This window comes from Hyla sarda, chromosome 2 (genome assembly GCF_029499605.1).
Source record: "Hyla sarda isolate aHylSar1 chromosome 2, aHylSar1.hap1, whole genome shotgun sequence".
NCBI lineage: Eukaryota > Metazoa > Chordata > Amphibia > Anura > Hylidae > Hyla > Hyla sarda.
Window position 1 is genome coordinate 303715455 of NC_079190.1, and position 20799 is coordinate 303736253.

Sequence of the window (20799 nt, forward strand, 5' to 3'; positions counted from 1 at the left end):
CTGTCCTTGGTTTTTTTGCATTTATATATCTAAAAAAATATTTAGGATTAGTTTTGCTTTCTTTGGCCACCTGTATCTCATTTTGAATTTTTGCCGTTTTTATTAAATTTTTACAGATTTTATTAAGCTCTTTGTACTGTTTAAATGTTATAGCTGACCCATCAGATTTGTATTTTTTGAAGGCTATTTTTTTGTTGTTTATTGCTCTTTTAACATCATTTGTCAGCCATGTAGGATTTAGTTTTAATCGTTTATATTTGTTCCCCTTTGGTATATATTTAGCTGTATAGTTATTTAGAGTTGATTTAAAGATGTCCCATTTACCTTCTGTATCAGTATTTGAGAACACCTCCCCCAGTCTATGTCCTGTAGTGCAGCCCTCAGCCCAGGGAAGTTTGCCTTTTTAAAGTTATTTTGCCTTCCCCGCCTGTCTTTGTTTTCTACATTTTAAGTCAAAAGTAACTATATTGTGGTCGCTATTACCAAGGTTTTCCCGCACAGTTACATTACCAACCAGCTCTGCGTTGTTGGAAATGATCAGATCCAACAAGGCATCACTTCTTGTTGGGTCCTCCACAAACTGGCCCATAAAATTATCCTGCAATAAATTTAGGAATTGTCACCCCTTTGTAGTTTTAGCCAACCCCGGACGCCAATCTTTATCTGGATAGTTAAAATCTCCCATTATTACCACTGTACCTGCCCGGGCGGCCCTCTCTATTTGTTTATGCAGCCGACCTTCTCTCTCTTCAGTGATATTAGGGGGTCTGTAGATTACACAAAGTATTATTTTTTTCCGTATTTCCCTCCTTTTGTAATTCTACCCACAGTGATTCCACATCCTCAGAATCATCACACACTATGGCATCGTTCACACTGACTTTCATACCACTTCTTACATACAGACAGACTCCACCACCTTTTCTGTTCATTCTATCTTTGCGAAACAATGTAAACCCCTGCAGATTGACAGCCCGATCATGCGAGGAGTCCAGCCATGTCTCAGTGACCCCAACTATATCAATATGTTCCTCCAGTATCAAGGCCTCAAGCTCCCCAATTTTATTTGCTAGGGTTCTGGCATTTGTGAACATACACTTTACATTTTCATCCTTTATGTTATTGGGGTTAATGGGATTCAAGGGTGTAAGTTTTATTTTCCTATGAAGCCTATTCCTATTAACTATTCTAACCCCTCCCTCCGCTCCACCCCCAGGTACATTTATAATTCCCACCTCTCTATCTATACTATCTTCCCCCTCTTTGCTGTAGGTTCCCTCCCCCCCAAGTCCCTAGTTTAAACACTCCTCCACCCTTCTAGCCATCTTCTCCCCAAGCACAGCTGCACCCTCCCCATTGAGGTGCAGCCCGTCCCTACAGTAGAGCCGGTAACCGACAGCGAAGTCAGCCCTGCATTGGTTTACGTAGAAATTTTCCATTTGTACATCAATCTCATTTTCAGGACCCAGAGGGTAGGTTTCTAATGCTCAAGGGACACATAGTGGCACACACCATTACCTTTGTAAACTTGTAAACACAGGCCAGACACAATGGCTTGTCTCCACATGAGTCCCATGAGTCCTTTAGAGAGGGCGTAGTGCTTAAGCTCAACCTAGTTCTAGAACCCACCCTAGACTCCTCTTTGGGGAAGTATGGCCTGTTAAATAGAGAAATATAAAATTAAGCATTAAAAAAAAAAATATATATATATATATATATATATATATATATATATATATATATATATATATGTGTATATATATATATATATATATATATATATTATTTTATTTTTTCTTATAGAAAGCTGACCTGCTAGATACATTACTCTGCCTATTCCCCTCAGAGAAAGATTAAAAAAGATTTCGTCTATCTCATAATTCCTACCAGCATTGCCAGCATCATACTACATTCTAGTCTCTAAACCTCACCTTCAGCTCATCACAGACTGCTCTACTTATATATTCGGACCACACACCTGTTTTCATCAAACTTTCCTTAACTGATTCTGTCGAGAGAGTTACAAGATGGAGGCTAAATTAACTAGTACTGGGCTCAGAGAAGGAGAGATTGTGAGCTAAACAATTGCGGACTGATTTTTTTTGAAAGAAGCAAGTACTCAATCTCCTCGCCCCAGATCTTATGGGACTCTCACAAGGCCTTCATAAGTGGTCATTTTATTAGTGTATTTATAACCTAAAAAAAATAAAAAAAAATAGAAAAGATCCACAAACAAGTTCTAGCTTTGCATCATTTCTAATCATTAACAGAACTTAGGATCCAATTGAGGAATTCACTGAACGAACAATCAAGTTTTTCCTCCTTTCCCAACACAATTACTTTGCCCACAGTAAAAAGGCTTCCAAATTAACAATGACACCTTTGTACACCATCTGCATTCTCCTTCTGCGTGCCCCACATAATCCTCAAATTATTTACTTAATTATTTATTTATATAATGTGGCCAAAGACACCCTCCTCCAGACTCCCCCCCCCCCCCCCCCCTGGAGCCTGTATGTCTTTATTTATGGACTCTCTTACTCTCCCACACATGTCCCCCCTCACAATCTTCTCACTTTACCAGACCATTTACACATGATGGAATAGAAACAGCCATCAAAAACTCCACTAAAGATGAGCGTTGTTGGCATCTGGCATTTGACAGGGTTGAGGGTTGAGCTTTAAGCTTTAAGAGGAACTCTTATCAAATTTGGGTTCTCTGAATACTTCATAAACACAGTGGCCTTGATTTACTATAGTAAACGCGACATGTTATGTCAGGTTGTGCGCCAGATTTTGGCGCATTGTGACAGATTCTGTCTAAGTGCGCCAGAATTCTGCCTCATTGCGCAAGAATTCTGCCTCATTGTGCCAGAAATGAAAAAGAAACCCTTCCAACTCTCATTTTACTGAGAAAACCCCCAAAAAAAGGGGCATGGCCGTCGGGGAAAGGGTGTGTGGTCACATAAAAGGGGGAGTGTCCCTGACATTTTCACAAAAACCCAACATATTTACTAAGGTTTCTAAGAAAATATGGTGTATTTAAGCTGAGGAAAACTCTACAGATCAGAGCATATGTAAAAAAAGCTAAATGTAGGGAAACCTTAGAAAACTACACTACACTCTTAATAAATCAGGGCCAGTCTCTGTCCTGTGCTCCTAATGTCCTACCGCCCAAGTTGTGGTCAATGATGTCATCTCACTGCTCTTCCACATATGTAACAGGACCAGGCAGGATTGCCTCCTGTCCCAGTCACTGTTTGATAGATTGCATAAGGGTTTCCATTACAATTTCAGACAGGATGCCTTAATTGCCAGCGTAACATTTTAGGGTAGAAAACAAACTGCAAGCATTTGCCGATGACTTTTGTCATATTAAACCCGTTGAAAACCCTTCCGAGGCTCCAGTCGCCCTGTCCCAATTTAGCTTTCTATATAATTTTAAGATAAACCCAGGGAAATCCTTTGCTCTTGCACTTATTCCCCCTGCGGTGGTGACAGAACTATCAAGAAACTCCCCTTTAACTGGGCCTTGCTGAGCTTTCTTATGCTGAACTCCCTGAAATCTACACTTTCTGATTACTCGTGACCCTTTTCATCGACCGCTCACCTGATTTGGTGAATTGTTTTCCTTGGCCCAACCTCCAACCATACCCATTTTTACCTTACAAGAATCTCTTAATACCCGACACCCCAGCATCCCTTTCATTCAGTGCTAAATGGGAACTCGACCTGGGACTTTTGCTCTCTTTCCCTGTGCAGAATAAAATATGTTTCATGCTGCACAAGATTTCAAGATGCATTAGTGTACAAGAGAATGGTTTTAAAATTTTGAGCTGCTGGTACAAAACGCCTGACAAAAAAACTCCCAATATTCCAGTTTGAATTCCACTGTATGTTGGAATGTCTATCCCTCATGGGCTCATTTATAAATGTGTGGTGGGAGCGCTCGATGTTGCAGTTAGTCAACTGACTCTCGGCGGCCAGATTCCAATGCCAATGCTCTCTAATACAGTTGCCTGAGGCCATCATTGTATCCCAAAGATAGACTAACTATATCGCTCTGAGGGAATCTCCCACTGGGAACTGCACACTAGGTCACAATTTCTCTGTTGTGAACTTTCAATTACTCCCTACCATAAGACTAGGTACACCAACACATACACACGTACTTGTTTTGAACGACAACACAACAGACCCAGTCCCTCCTCTCAAAGTATAGAGGGAAACTCCCCTCCCTTTGTTGTGCAAACATCCTTCTGCTGCTACTCTCACCCCACCCACTTAACACTTCATATTACAATGTTGTGGTTATATTCGCTGTTATTTATCTTTGCTACAATATGCTTCATTGGAGCAAAAATACTCCCTGTGTAATGATCATAGCAAAGTCTTTATACCAGATCTAGATGATTCTATTAACCCCTTAAAGACACGTGCTGAAATGTACGGCGCTACATAGCGATACTTCGAGCACGGCGCCATACATTTACGGCACAGCTGTGTCACTTCAATCAGCTTCAGTCACAGCAGGTCCCGGTGGCTGTCAGCAGCTGCGGACCCACTAGTAATGGCGGACATCAGCGATCGCACTGATATCTGCCATTAACCCCTCAGATGCCATAATCAATACATATCATGGCATCGGCACACCTGCCTCCTTCTGTCTCCCTGGGTCTTCAGCCCTGATCTGCCTTCCAGCAGACCAGAGCAGATCGCCGATAATACTGATCAGTGCTATGCCCTATGCATAGCACTGAACAATATTAGCAATCTGATTACTATAAATAGTTCCCTATGGGGACTAAAAAAGTTTAAAATAAATGTAAAAAAAGTTTAAAAAATAAGTGAAAAGAAAAAATTTGAAAAGGCCCCTCCCCCAATAAAGTTTTAACCACTTAAGGCGCAGGGCGTACAGGTACCCCCCTGTTCCTGAGTCCTAACCCATAGCTAATAGACGACAGAAGGGTGCTCACCTGCCCCCTCCTCGTCTGGTCAGCGATCTACTGCTCCATACCTGCTCAGCAGGCTGGAGCAGCAGAGCGCCGATAGCACTAATCAATGCTATGCTATGGCATAGCATTGATCAGTGTATGCAATCAAAAGATTGCATGGTATAGTGCCCTAAGGGGGCTAAAAAAAATAAAGGAAAAAGTGGTAAAAAAAAATGTGAATAAGCCTTCTCAATAAAAGTTTAAATCACCGCCCTTTTCCTATTTTTTAAATAAAATAATGTAATAAAAAATAATCACATGTGGTACAGTCATCACGCCCCCTCTCATAGACTTGCATTGAGGGGGTGGGGCATGACAGCATGAGTGGGCGGGGCTATTATGTCACAAGCTTCCAACACTGGCTCCAGTGTTCGGAATAGTTTGTTCCAAACGTTAAGCAGCAGAGTACCCCTTTAAGGGGAAAATGAGTCCTTAACCTGTTGGGGACCACGGGCGTATGGATACGCCCTTGCGTCCTGGTACTTAAGGGCCAAGGGCCCGTGGAAATTTCGATCCCCGCCGTTAGCCAGACAGGGATCGGAACAGGATGCCTGCTAAAATCATTCAGCAGGCATCCCGTGCAAATGCCTGGCAGGTCCTGAGCTCCAATCATCCTTAAGGACAGAAGCGAGGATGCTCCTATACCCTGCGATTGGCCTGTTTACTAACTTAGTGTTTCAACTCAGTGTTTCCCAACCCATGTGCGCCTCCTGCTGTTGACAAACTATAACTCCAAGCGTGCACTGACAGACCATGCATGCTGGGAGTTGTAGTTTTGCAACAGCTAGAGGCACATGGGTTGGGAAACACTGAGTTAGGAAACAGACAGTGGTGCGGAAAAACTGCGGTCGTCTGTTACCTAACAGACTAACTACTAACTAGCATAACTACAACTCCCAGCATGCACGGTCTGTCAGGCGGGGGATTACAGCAAGTTTCCCGCTTCAAGTTTGAGGGGTGTAGTTTCCCAAATAGTGTGCCATGTGGGGTGTTCTTCGCTGTTCTGGCACCATGGGGGCTTCCTAAATGCGAAATGCCCCCAAAAACCATTTCAGCAAAATTTGCCCTCCAAAATCCCATTGTCACTCCTTCTCTTCTGAGCCCTCTAGTGCACCCACAAAGCACTTTACATCCACATATGAGGTATTTGCTTACCCAAGAGAAATTGGGTTACATATTTTGGGGGGCTTTTTCTCCTTTACCCCTTGTAAAAATAAAAAATATGGCTCTACAAGAACATGTAAAAAATGAAGATTTTGAATTTTCGCCTCCACTTTGCTGCTATTCCTGTGAAACACCTAAAGGGTTAACAAACTTTCTGAATGTCATTTTGAATACGTTTAGGGGTGCAGTTTTCATAACGGGGTCCATTATTCGGTATTTCTAACATAAAGACCCTCAAATTCACTTCAAAACTTAAACTGGTCCCTGAAAAATTCCGATTTTGAAATTTACTTGAAAAATTTGAAAATTTGCTGCCATACTTTGAAGCCCTCTGTTGTCTTCAAAAAGTAAAAACATGTTAACTTTATGATGCTTACATAAAGTTAACATATTGTATATGTGAATCAATATATAATTTATTTGGGATGTCTATTTTCCTTACAAGCAGAGAGCTTCAAAGTTATAAAAATGCAAAATTTTGAAATTTTTCACCAAGAAATGATGCAAGTATCGACGAAAATTTACCACTAACATAAAGTAGAATATGTCACGAAAAAAAAATCTCAGAATCAAATTCATAACTACAGAGTTATTAATGCTTAAAGTGACAGTGGTCAGAATTGCAAAAAAAAAATCCCGTCCTTAGGGTCAAATGGGCTCGTCCTCAAGGGGTTAACATGAAACTTGGCACACATGTTACTTATATGTCAACAACAAACATAGGGTAGGTAATTGAACCCTTACTCACCCCCATTTGTCAGGGTCGGGGTTTTTGTCCCATACAAATCTATGGAAAATATATGTTACTGCATAACTCCCAAACGGCTGGAGATATTTCGGTAATACTTGGTCACATGTTACTTATATGTCCACTTAAAATATAGGATAGTTAATTTAACCTTTAACAACCCCATTTGTGAGGGTTGGGGTATTTGTTTAAAGTCCCATGCAAATCAATGGGAAATGTATGGTCTCACATAACTTCCGTACGGCTGGAGATATTTCAATATGTGGTACACATATTACAGGTCGGGATAGGAGGACGGGATAGGAGCTCGAGATGGGAGGTCGGGATAGGAGGTCGATAGGAAGTCGGGATAGGAGGTCGAGATAGCAGGTTGGGATAGGAGGTCGAGATATGAGGACCGGAAAGGAGGTTGGGATAGGAGGTCAGGATAGGAGCATGGGATAGGAGGTCGGGATATGAAGGAAGGAAAAACCGGGCAATGCCGCTAGTAGTGGCATAAAACAAAAAGCTATGGCTGGCAGCAGCGCTAATTAGGGTCTTGTTGATTAGTCAGTAAACAGGTCTATATTTGTGTATGAGAGCGTAGATGATATCTGTGCGCGTGCCCATACACATGGATACTGAAGCACTATAAATTCTCCACAGTTGATAAGTCTTATGCGTAATATAGGAATTATTTTTTTTTTTTTTTACACCTTTTTCAATCAATAGGATTCTGAGGAGGAATATAGATTGAAAAAGGTAAAAAAAAAAAACAAAACTATATTACACATAAGACTTATCAACTGTGGAGAATTTATAGTGCTTCAGTATCCATGTGTATGGGCACACGCACAGATATCATTTGCGCTCTCATACACACATATAGACCTGTTTACTGACTAATCAACATGACCATAATTAGCGCTGCTGCCAGCCATAGCTTATTTTATTTTTTTTGGTACTATTTATTGGTACCACTTAACATACTACCTTTTGATAATCTTTATTCCAAATTTTTTACCAAAATGAGTGACTTTTTTTGTTTGTTTGTTGTATGTTTACAGTACAGGGTAAAGAACATTATCGTTTTATTGTAAAATGCATTACAAAGGTGGCAATACCTATTATGTATTATATATTATACCTACTATATATATATTTTTTTTTTTTTGTGATAATACAGGGTTTTATTGGGAAAGGGGTGTTTTTTTATTTATTTATTTTATTTTTCAACAAATCTTTTATTTTTAAACTTTTTTACCTATCATACTATGCTGCAGCACATCTGTACTGCACCATAACATAACTGCCCGTATTACACTAAAACTCAGTCTGTGAGATCCAGCCTATGGCTGGACCTCACAGGCTTTTATACTTGGTCATCAGCTGGCCTCCTGCTGCCATGGCAACCATCAGAACCCCGCAATTGCATTGCAGGGTTGCTGATGGGGGTTGTCAATTCAACAGATGCCGTGGTCAGTACTTGGCAGTGTTAACACCATAGATGCTGTGATCTTGGTCTCAGCAGCTGTGGCAGAATACTGGAGATCTCCTGAACAGCAGACGATCAGTAAGATGTATGCGTATGTACTATTGTGGGAATGTAACCATAGATCGGACGAATGCATACATCTTCTAGCGGAAGGCGTTTAACCCTTTAAGGACATTTCGTTTACATTTCCTTAAACAAAAAATCATTTATATACATTTTAGGGTAAAATGAGTGATGTCATTACAAGGTACAATTGGTCACGCAAAAAACAATCCCTCATATGGGTCGGTGAATTAAAATATAAAAGAGTTATGGATTTTAGAAGGTGAGGAAAAAAACAAAACACAAAAATAAAATCGTCTGTGTCCTTAAAGGGGTACTCTGCTTTAAACATCTTATCCCCTATCCAAAGGATAGGGGATAAGATGTTACATCGCGGGGGGTCCCGATGCTGGGGACCCTCACGATCTCCACTGCAGCACCCCAGTCAATTTGTTCACGGAGCGAACTCTGCTCCGTGCCCGATGACTGACAATGATGACCGCCACGACCCCTCCATTCACCTATATGGGAGGAGGCATGACTGCTATGTACTGGCCATCACACCCCCTCCCATAGACATGATTGTAGGGGGCGTGGCGTGACATCACGAACACGCAAGCTTCCGTGTTGCGGTCGCCGCCGCTGCCAGCCTATAGATCATGGGGGTCCCCAACGGCAGGACCCCCTTAAATCTAATATTTTATCTCATGTTTAGAGAGGAGTACCTATTTAAGGTTAAAATGGGATGTGTACTTAAGGGGTTAAATAAAAAACCACAAGTCACAAAAAAACAAGCACATGTAAGCAACGTTTATTGAAAATTGACAGCTTTCAGAATGTGGCTTATAAATATTTTTTTTCCCATAATACAGGTTTTTCTTATGCAAAACTGAATTGGAAAAAATACTATACATATTTAGTATTGAAACATTTATACTGACCCATAGAATTAAGGAAAGTATTTTTTCATGGGTGTTTTTAATGATGACCTTGCCTCAAGACAAAAAAGATAATTCAGACACAATGGAACACAATTTTCTAAATTAAGCAGCTCACTTACAGCAGTAAGTGGGAGCCAACTACTACTTGCAAAAACACATGGCTTTTCATAAATCTACATAATGCAGTCCTCCTGGTGATCCACGCTGTGTCTCCCAGATATATACATTAGAGACAAGAAAAAAAAGACAAAAAAGTGGAGAGAAGGCACAGCAGGTCAACACAACATATGTCTCTTAATTTTCTTTAGAGACACCTAGTTAGACTAAGTATTGGTCCTACTCCCCTCTATCATGGCCAGAGATGGAGCAGCATAAAATTATTTTGTGGATTCCCCTCTTAAACGCTTAAACGATCCATTGCCTCTCACTAACTCCTCCACTTGCCAGTAGTGCTATCTCTGAGAAGGAGGATTTTACCCCGATACACATTGGATCAAGCTCATGTTTTTATGTTATAAATGTATTTAATTAATAAATTGTCTATAGTAGACCGGTGCAATTCTCTGCATTTTATTTAGTAAAGAGCCCTTAACCACTTAAGGACCAAGGACATACGTCCGTGGGAATTTTGGTTCCGGACGCGCACGGGGCTGGGACCAGGGTGACTGCTGATATCTATCTGCAGGCACCCCGTGCAAATGCCCTGGGGGGTCCTGAGACCCCCCATGTCAGCGATCGCCGACACCGGCGATTTGCGGGAATTCTGGGTCATACGGGTCTCCGGTGACCTGGAAAATGCCTCCTATGCCTGCTATTGGTCGTTCACAAGCGACGACCAATAGCAGATTGGGGGCGGGGGGGTTAACATTCGGTTCCCCAGTTCTGCCCACCCACAGTAGGGACCAACGAGGACCGGCACCGAAGTCCACTTACCCATCGGCGGCAGCAGCTGGCGGTGATCGGCAGCAGAAGAGGACGGCGATGCGGCCCCTGCCTAGCAACATCTGGAGGGCTACAGTTTGAGACCACTATACAGTGGTCTCTAAACTGTAGCCCTCCAGATGTTGCAAAACTACAACTCCTAGCATGCACACAGCAAATAGCTGTCTCGGCATGCTGGGAGATGTAGTTGCTTACCTCCAGCTGTTGCATAACTACATCTCCCAGCATGCCCTTCAGCAATCAGTACATGCTGGGAGTTGTCGTTTTGCAACAGCTGGAGGCACACTGGTTGGAAAATACCTGTTACAGAACCTAACTGAAGGTTTTCCAACCAGTGTGCCTCCAGCTGTTGCAAACATACAACTCCCAGCATGCATGATCTGTCAGTACATGCTGGGAGTTGTAGTTTTGAAGCAGCTGGAGGTTTGTCTCCCATGTGAATGTATAGGGTACATTCAAATGGGCAGGTTTACAGTGAGTTTCTTGCTTCAAGTTTGAACTGCGTCAAATTTTTCGCCGCAGCGCAAACTCCTAGCGGGAAACTCACTGTAAACATCTGCCTGTGTGAATGTACCCTAAAAACACTACACTAACACATAATGAAGGGTAAAACACTACATATACACCCCCTTACACTTCCCTCCCCCCTCCAATAAAAATGAAAAAAGTATTGTACGGCAGTGTTTCCAAAACGGAGCCTCCAACAGAGCCTGCAAAACAACAACTCCCAGCATTTCTGGACAGCCACTCACTGTCCAAGCATGCTGGGAGTTTAGCAACAGCTGGAGGTACCCTGTTTGGGAATCACTGGCGTAGAATACCCCTATGTCCACCCCTATGCAATCCCTAATTTAGCCCTCAGATGCGCATGGCACTCTCTCACTTCGGAGCCCTGTCTTATTTCAAGGAAACAGTTTAGGGCCACATATGGGGTATTTCCATACTCGGGAGAAATTGCACTACAAATTTTGGGGGACTTTTTCTCCTTTTACCCCTTATGAAAAGGAAAAGTTGGGGGCTACACCAGCCTGATAGTGTAAAAAAAAAAATAAATTAACACTAACATGCTGGTGTTGCCCCATACTTTTTAATTTCACAAGCGGTAAAAGGAAAAAAAAGACCCCTTAAAATTTGTAACGCAATTTCTCCTGAGTACAGAAATACCCTAAATGTGGGAGTAAAATGCTCTGCGGGCGCACAACAAGACTAAGGAGTGAGGGCGCACTATGTACATTTGAGGCCAAAATTGGTTATTTACACAGGGTGGCTGCTGGTTACAGCAGTTCTGATATAAATGCAAAATAAATACCCACATGTGACCCCATTTTGGAAACTACACCCCTCACGAAACGTAACAAGGGGTTTAATGAGCCTTAACAACCCACAGGTGTTTGAAGAATTTTCATTAAAGTTGGATGGGAAAATAAAAAAATAAAAAATTGCACAAAAATGCTGGTGTTACCCAAAATTTTTCATTTTCACAAGGGAAAATACGAAAAAAGCCCCCCAAAATATGTAACCCCATTTCTTCTGAGTAAGAACATACCCCATGAAAATATGTCCAGAATTGAAGGCCACGTGTGTTTACAAAGCCCCCATAGTGCCAGAACAATGGACCCTTTCAGGCCAAAGCCTGATTATGGAACCATACATGTGTAATTACAATTGTATTTGTGTGGAATGTATAATCTAAAGTATGGGTGAGGGGGAACTCAGACTTAGTTTGCGTTTTTGTGTATTCCAGTTTGTCGGGGGGGTCTGACTGTGTATACCAACTTTGAAGTCAGGCACTCTGGCCAACATAAACAAGCCTTTGTAGCCCAGTTTGAGATAAGGGAGGAGGAAAGGGGGATGGAGTTTTTCTTTCCAAAAAAAGGACACTTATAAGGCCGAGATGCTACACAAAAAGTGTGGGTTCAAGTCTGTGGCATAAGCTGACAAGACCATCCTAAGAACAGCTGGAGACTCACTCTCATGGACTGCTATACCATCATGCTGTAAGAACTTCATTTTTTTGCTTTCGGAACTTGCCTTGCTAAACTCTTTCATATTTTTGTACCTGTATGTCATTTGTTTATTTTATACGTAGCACTGTGATACCTTTTTCAGATTAAATGTTTAATTAATCAGCTCTGGTCTTTGATCTCTAAATATAGGAGCTCACCTTTCTGAAGGAAGCTCTGGTGAAACACGTTTATCAAAGGGTTTATTTGGTGACTTGCTGGGACTAGTAGTGGATACCCAGAGGTCTGGTGGCTTTAACCCTTGCACCATCACACTCCCTCTAGCGTCTTGGCTGGACCGATAGGGTGTGATCGTGAGAGACCCCCCCCACATGTGACCCCATTTTGGAAACTACACCCCTCATGTAATGTAATAAGGGGTACAGTGAGCATTTACGCCCCACAGCGGTCTGACAGATTTTTGGAACAGTAGCTTTTCATTTGCACAGCCCACTGTTCCAAAGATCTGTCAAACGCCAGTTGGGTGTAAATACTCACTGCACCCCTTATTAAATTCTGTGTGGGGTGTAGGCGGACTTTGTAAATGCACATGGCCCCTAACTTCCATTCCAAACAAATTCTCTTTCCAAAAGCTCAATGACCCTCCTCCTCTTCTGAGCATTGTAGTTTGCCCGCAGAGCATTTTATATTCACATATGGGGCATTTCCATACTCAAAAGAAATGGGGTTACAAATTTTGGGGGTAATTTTCTCCTATTACCCCTAGTAAAAATGTTACATTTGGGGGGAAAACTGCATTTTAGTGAAAAAACTTTTTTTTTTCATTTACACATCCGACTTTAACGAAAAGTCATCAAACACCTGTGGGGTGTTAAGGCACACTGGACTCCTTGTTACGTTCCTTGAGGGGTGTAGTTTCCAAAATGGTATGCCATGTGGGGGTTTTCTGCTGTTCTGGCACCATAGGGGCTTCCTAAATGTGACATGCCCCCAAAAACCATTTCAGCAAAATTCACTCTCCAAAATCCCATTGTTGCTCCTTCCCTTCTGAGCCCTCTACTGCGCCTGCCGAACACTTGACATACACATATGAGGTATTTCCTTACTCGAGAGAAATTGGGTTACAAATTTTGGGGCTTTTTCTCCTGTTACCCCTTGTAAAAATAAAAAAAACTGGTTCTACAAGAACATGCGAGTGTAAAAAATGAAGATTTTGAATTTTCTCCTTCACTTTGCTGCTATTCCTGTGAAACGCCTAAAGGGTTAACACACTTACTGAACGTCATTTTGAATACTTTGAGGGGTGCAGCTTTTATAATGCGGTCATTTGTGGGGTATTTCTAATAAGAAGGCCCTTCAAATCCACTTCATAACTGAACTGGTCCCTGAAAAATTCTAATTTTGAAATTTTGGGAAAATTGGAAAATTGCTGATGAACTTTGAAGCCCTCTGATGTCTTCCAAAAGTAAAAACATGTAAACTTTATGATGCAAACATAAAGTAGACATATTGTATATGTGCATAAATATATAATTTATGTGGAATGTCTGTTTTCCTTACAAGCAGAGAGCTTCAAAATTAGAAAAATGCTAAAATGTAAATTTTTTCATAAAAGAAATTATGCAAGTATCGCCAAAAATTTACCAATAACATAAAGTAGAATATGTCACAAAAAAACCTATATCGGAATCAGAATGATAAGAAAAAGCATCCCAGAGTTATTAATGCTTAAAGTGACAGTGGTCATATGTGCAAAAAACGCTCTGGTCCTTAAATGGGAACTCTCAGATACAAAAACTTTTGATATGTTGTAAAGCATGTATAACCAATAGGTTTTCCAATAGCTTTCATTAGAAAATTTTCAGTATTTCATATTGAAAAAGCCAGTCAAACAACTGCCCCCCATGCCTGTTTAAACACATACTAGTCCCGCTGTGTCCATGCTTCATCACCTACATCGTGGACACACTTCCTTGATTGACAGCTGTGAGTGCAGGCCTCACAGCTGGAGGAAAAATCCTCCCACTGTCAGCTTGTGTCCCGCTACCATCAGTGAGGACAAGTTGGGAGTTGTAGTTTTGCTAATGCTAGGGGACATGTGAACAGACAGCATACTGAGGGAGGGGGCGGAGACCTGCACAGTGAGGCAAAGCCCCCTCCCTTTGAGAGGAATTCAGAGTAGTGAGCTAAATTAGAAGTGTAATAAAAAAATAAAAATAAAGGTGCTAGACACATAAAAATTTGATGTACATGGTCAGGGTTAGATATTGAGTGATATTTAAAAAATTTTGTTGGATCTGACGGGTACGCTTTAAGGCCAAAATGGGCTTGGTCCTTAAGGGGTTAAATAGTACCTGTCACTAAATAAACTTTCCTAAACTAACTAAGGCTATGTTCCCTAACTACACCTAACACACCCCCCTTGCCCTTAAAAAAAATTTTTTAAAGAGTACCTGGCACCAAACTAAACTTTTAATATATTGTTCCTTATTTTATTATAAGACACTTTCCTATTTACTTGCTGTTAAAATTCTCAACCTTTATATGTTTTTAATGTGATTGAAAACGGCCACTAGGTGGCTCTGTTCTGTTCCCTGCACAAGTCAAACAGTTAGTTTGGTCTCCACCCGGACTTGCAGAAGTCCAAACTCAGGAAGTGCGTGCGGGTCATGGGGAGGCACAGCTCTCACAGTCTTCAGTGTCATCGTGCCTGCTGGGGAATGCCCACTTTCTCCTGCTGGGAGCTCAGACAATGTGAGCAGAGCAAGGGGAAAGGTATGATACACAGCTTTTTAAAACTCTGAAAATGTTTTAAGGGCAGGGGAGGTGTTAGGAGTAGTTAGGGAATATAATCTAGTTAGTTAGTTTAGAAAATATGGTTTGATGACAGGTACTCTTTAAGAGCTTTAACCCCTTAAGGACTCAGCCCATTTTGGCCTTAAGGACTCAGACAATTTAATTTTTACGTTTTCATTTTTTCCTCCTCGCCTTCTAAAAATCATAACTCTTTTATATTTTCATCCACAGACTAGTATGAGGGCTTGTTTTTTGCGCGACCAGTTGTCCTTTGTAATGACATCACTCATTATATCATAAAATGTATGGCGCAACCAAAAAACACTATTTTTGTGGGGAAATTAAAACGAAAAACGCAATTTTGCTAATTTTGGAAGGTTTTGTTTTCACGCCGTACAATTTCTGGTAAAAATGACATGTGTTCTTTATTCTGAGGGTCAATACGATTAAAATGATACCCATTATTATATACTTTTATATTATTGTTGCGCTTAAAAAAAATCACAAACTTTTTAACCAAATTAGTACGTTTATAATCCCTTTATTTTGATGACCTATAACTTTTTTATTTTTCCGTATAAGCGGCGGTATGGGGGCTCATTTTTTGCGCCATGATCTTTACTTTTTTTTGATACCACATTTGTATATAAAAAACTTTTAATAAATTTTTTATAATTTTTTTTTTAATAAAATGTATTAAAAAAGTAGGAATTTTGGACTTTTTAATTTTTTTTTCGTTCACGCCGTTCACCGTACGGGATAATTAACATTTTATTTTAATAGTTCGGACATTTACGCACGCGGCGATACCAAATATGTCTATAAAAAATGTTTTTTACGCTTTTTGGGGGTAAAATAGGAAAAAACGGACGTTTTACTTTTTTATTGGGGGAGGGGATTTTTCACTTTTTTTTTACTTTTACATTTTTTTACATTTTTTTTTACACTTGAATAGTCCCCATAGGGGACTATTCATAGCAATACCATGATTGCTAATACTGATCTGTTCTATGTATAGGACATAGAACAGATCAGTATTATCGGTCATCTCCTGCTCTGGTCTGCTCGATCACAGACCAGAGCAGGAGACGCCGGGAGCCGCACGGAGGAAGGTGAGGGGACCTCCGTGCGGCGTTATGAATGATCGGATCCCCGCAGCAGCGCTGCGGGCGATCCGATCGTTCATTTTAATCGCGAACTGCCGCAGATGCCGGGATCTGTATTGATCCCGGCACCTGAGGGGTTAATGGCGGACGCCCGCGAGATCGCGGGCGTCGGCCATTGCCGGCGGGTCCCTGGCTGCGATCAGCAGCCGGGATCAGCCGCGCATGGCACGGGCATCGCTCCGATGCCCGCGGTTATGCTTAGGACGTAAATGTACGTCCTGGTGCGTTAAGTACCACCTCACCAGGACGTACATTTACGTCCTGCGTCCTTAAGGGGTTAAAAAGCTCTGTTTCATACTTTTTCTTCTTGCTCACAGAGTGAGCTGCCAGCAGGAGGATGTGGACGTGCCCCAGCAGGCACAACGTCACTGAAGCCTGCTGGGGGGACTGTTTCTGCCCTCAGTTCACGGTGGCCCAAGGGAGTCTGGACTGAGGAGGAGCAGCGGAGAAGCTGCAGGCCGGCTGGGAGAGGGTGAGAACTTCTTTCACAGCTCTGTCACCTGTCTCTAGCCGGCCAGCCATGTCCGCAGCTGGTCACGTATCCAGCCTGCAGTCTTCAATTTTGGACTAAACCAGGCCGGCATGAGCCTGAAATCTATACAAAGGCTTGTGGGCAGGGACTGCTAGGGAGACCCTAATGGTCACTTTTTAAAACAGTAAAAAGACATAAAAGGAATTTTTTTTTTTTTTTTATGAAAACCAATTAGAAAGTTGTTCATTAAGCATTTAACTTTCATATATCAAAAGTTTGTTTGATGAAAGGTACTCTAAGCTTTCAGTGATTGATGAGTGTTGGTCGAGCATCTAAGCATGAGGTAAATCCGCAAAATAATTTTCTGTGTGACACTTCTGGCCAAGATAGAGGGTAGTAGGAACAATACTCCCCTCTGTAAAGTAAATGTCTGTAAGGAAAGTTAAGAGATATCTGCAGTGGCGTTGCTAAGGTTGGTGTCACCCGGTGCGATATAAAATGGTGTCACCCCCATACCTACCCCCCCCCCAGTAAGTTTTTAGCCTGTTGTGACAGGCGCCACTGATGTAGCGCATTGTGAAAAATTCCAGTATAATAATCAAATATACCAATTGCCAAAGAATGGGAAAGTGCTAAAAAAGGTTTCACCAATTAAAACTACAGCTCCCAGTATGACCTAAGCAGTGGTGAGGTTATGCTGGGAGCAGGCCCGATGCTGTCATAAGGCAAACCATGCTTTCGCTTGAGGGGGCATGGACTCGCAGCTGATGGGGGCGGAAAAATGAAGACTTTTTTTTATACTAAGACCCCCACCTGTGCGCCCCGCCGCCGCACAGCAGAGGTCACTGCTACCACGCCACCCTCTCTGGTTTTATTGCTGCGGCCCACCGAGATTCCCGAAATGGAGCTTCGCTTGTGTAGGCAGAAATCCTTGCACCGGCCCTGGCTGGGAGTTGTAGTTAGAACTCACAAGTGACTACAGCTCTGATGGGACATAATGAGGAAAATACACAATAATATCAGTGATTACAGGTGACTTCTCTATAGTCTTTCCTTATGCACCCTCATCATACATAAGGAGGATCATCCTCCTGCCAGTGGCACCCCCATCATCCAGGATGGTGGGGGTGCTACTGGCAGAAGGATGATCCTCCCAATGGATTATGAGGGTGCTACGGCCAGGATGATGGGGGTGCTACATCTGCAGGAGCATCCTCCTGCCAGTAGCACCCCCATCATCCTGGAGGATGATCTGCTGATGGATGATGGGGGTGCAGCACCCCCATAATTCATCAGTAGCACCCTCATCATACATAAGGAGGATCATCCTCCTGCCAGAGGCACCCCCCCCCCCCCCCCATCATCATCCAGGAGGATGATCCTGCTGATGGATGATGGGGGTGCTACTCACAGGAGGATGATCCTGCTGATGGATAATGGGGGTGCAGCACCCCCATCATTCATCAGTAGCACCCCCATCATACATAAGGAGGATCATCCTCCTGGCAATGGCACCCCCCAGAGCCTCTCAGCACCCCCTTTCTCCCTGTTACATTAAAACATTAAATCAGTGTTTCCCAACCAGGGTGCTTCCAGTTGTTGCAAAACTACAACTCCCAGCATGCCCTGACAGCCAAAGACTGTCTGGGCATGCTGGGAGTAATAGTTTTGCAACAGCTGGAGGCACCCTGGTTGGGAAACACTGCATTAAATACACAGTTTTGCAGAGAGGTCTCACAAGCTCACCAGTCTCTTGTCTTCACTTTCTCCTCTCCCCGGGGGGCTCCAGGTCCAGGAATGTCCGGGGGTTGGGGAGGAATTTATCACCCATGCAGACGCGGAGCACATGAGGCAGGGACACGTCGGGGGAGGGAGCAGACGTGCGCACGGCACTTCTGTTCCCAGAGAGCATTGCACGTCTTAAAGAGGCAGCTTCCTGGGGCTGGGGGATGGGATTTAGTGTCGGGGGCTGAAACTGGAGTGTGACACCCTGCAGGTAATGAAAGAAGCCTCTTCTGTCTGGGGATGCTGCAAATACCGGCTGAGTTGAGTGACGGTGTGCAGATGTGGGGGGTGCTGCCGGCCGTGGTGTCACCCCTCCAGGCTGGTGTCACCCGGTGCGCTCCGCACCCCCCGCACCCGGGTCGCAACGCCACTGGATATCTGTTTTGTTTAACCTGCTCTCCACTTTTTGCCATTTTCTACTTGTCCACTAGTTTGGTTAAGGAAATATTAAACACTAATACATTTCATCCTTTCTTTTAGGAGCTGAGTCATCATTCCTTGAAAACCTGAAGACAGCTGGCCAACAACGCCATTATTAAAAGAGCCCTGAGATTTATTAACTGACTTTTATATTCATCATTTCACTACACTGGATCCTAACTTGGTATCACATACCAGTGAATTATTTCCATTTGCTTTCAATCCAGTAGTTAGGTAATAAAACATTTTCAGTTTCATTATATTTGTTGCGTTTTAATTTTGGTGCTGTTTATATCCTCTCAATGGGGGAGATTTATCAAAACCTGTGCAGAGGAAGAGTGGTGCAGTTGCCCATAGCAACCAATCAGATTGCATCTTTCATTTTCCACAGGCCTCTTTAGAGGCCTGTGGAAAATGAAAGAAGCAATCTGATTGGTTGCTATGGGCAACTGCACCACTCTTCCCCTGCACAGGTTTTGATAAATCTCCCCCAATGACTCTAGAATAAAATAGTAGAGATAGAGATGATGCCGCCAAGACTTATTTATCTGTGATACGATGTTAGAACATCAGATACATTCTTCCGGATATAACAGCAGATCACTGGTTGTTAGAGAAAATGGCATCCAGTTGGATTGAAACAAGTCCTTTAAAAGTCAAACTCTTTGTTAACTACAATTGACCTACTAGGGTTATTTAACCTTCACAATTTATTGGCAACTATGTTTTGCCCTTGCATTCTAAGAGCTTTTGTATTTTCCACACAACCGTAAGAGGACTTCATTTGTGTTAAAATGGGAAATATTTATCACTGCATTTAGAGCTTTTTTTTGCTTATACAAGGCGCAGAAAATGTTGCATGTGCTCCTAAGCATTTTTTTGTGACTTGTGGGTACACAAAAAGTACCAAACAGCCTCACCTAAGTAACTTTAATTTTTTTTTTACATAAGCAAAACCATAGCAAACAATAGCTGCAAGTAGCGATACAGGTGGCCAAGCTGCAGAGCTGGGGTATAGCACACCATTGCCTGGACTCCACAGGGTGGAGCAGTTGATCATGGACGTGTATGCTTATTTTCACATTGATCAGACCATTTTTTTAAGAGAAAACTATGTATGCAGAAAATTCCGCAGTATGGCTGCGAGAGAATGTGATCAATTATGGTACAGAAAGTGATCACTAACATGTATACTAATTTTCACGCTGTTCCAACCAGAATTTTCAGAGAAAACTATGTTTGGAGAAAATTGCACAATCCAATATGGCTGCCAAACAATGTGATCAATCGATCTCATAAAATCATGTTTGAGTCAGTATCTCACAATAGATAGATAGATGTTTACAACTGCAACTGATTTTCTGAATATTTAAAATGTATGAAATCAAAAATGGCCACCGACCTTGGGGACATTTGCAAATGATCCAAGTTTAGACATACATCATACAGGAGGTAGGCCTGTTCAGCTGCACAGGGGCCCGCCACTACACATGCGCTCTCAGGCACTGGCCAAGGGCCCCCTTGAGAGAGAGGTGCAGCTGGTGAGGATCCAGGACAGTTGTCCCGATCACCACTCAGACAAGTGCTATTTTTTTTTTACAATCCCTGCGCTGCTCCTGCTCCGGTATCATTAGGGAGACAGGCAGTAGTGCAGGGATGAAGGTATCTGATTCATGGCTCCGCCCCCAGCACAGGAAGAGGACGGAGGCCGAGAGCTGACAGGCCTCCCAGGAGCACAGCGGCTGTGAGGGTAAGTTATGTCCCCTGTCCTGCCTCTCTTCTCACTAGCAGTATAACCTGGGGCTGGGGGGTTGCAGCCCAGTGGGGTCACTCTTCCTGCTCCGGTGTCCACAGGCCACCTACAGGTCACATTACAAGAACAATTTTTGGG

The 20799-nt window shown here is 42.6% G+C and overlaps 1 protein-coding gene and 1 long non-coding RNA gene across 3 annotated transcripts in view; one reads left to right on the top strand and one right to left on the bottom strand.

Annotated features, from left to right (window-relative positions):
- Positions 1 to 19158, top strand: part of CACNA1S (calcium voltage-gated channel subunit alpha1 S) — a 727186-nt gene extending 708028 nt beyond the window's left edge. For both annotated transcript variants that reach the window (XM_056557608.1, XM_056557607.1), the window contains one exon: positions 18969 to 19158. In XM_056557608.1, the coding sequence (XP_056413583.1) occupies positions 18969 to 18975 (7 nt within the window). In that variant the 3' untranslated portion in view covers positions 18976 to 19158. The remainder of the gene's footprint in view (positions 1 to 18968) is intronic.
- The window catches only part of LOC130356307 (uncharacterized), a 166989-nt gene that overhangs the window by 87277 nt on the left and 58913 nt on the right, over positions 1 to 20799 (bottom strand). The window lies entirely within an intron of this gene.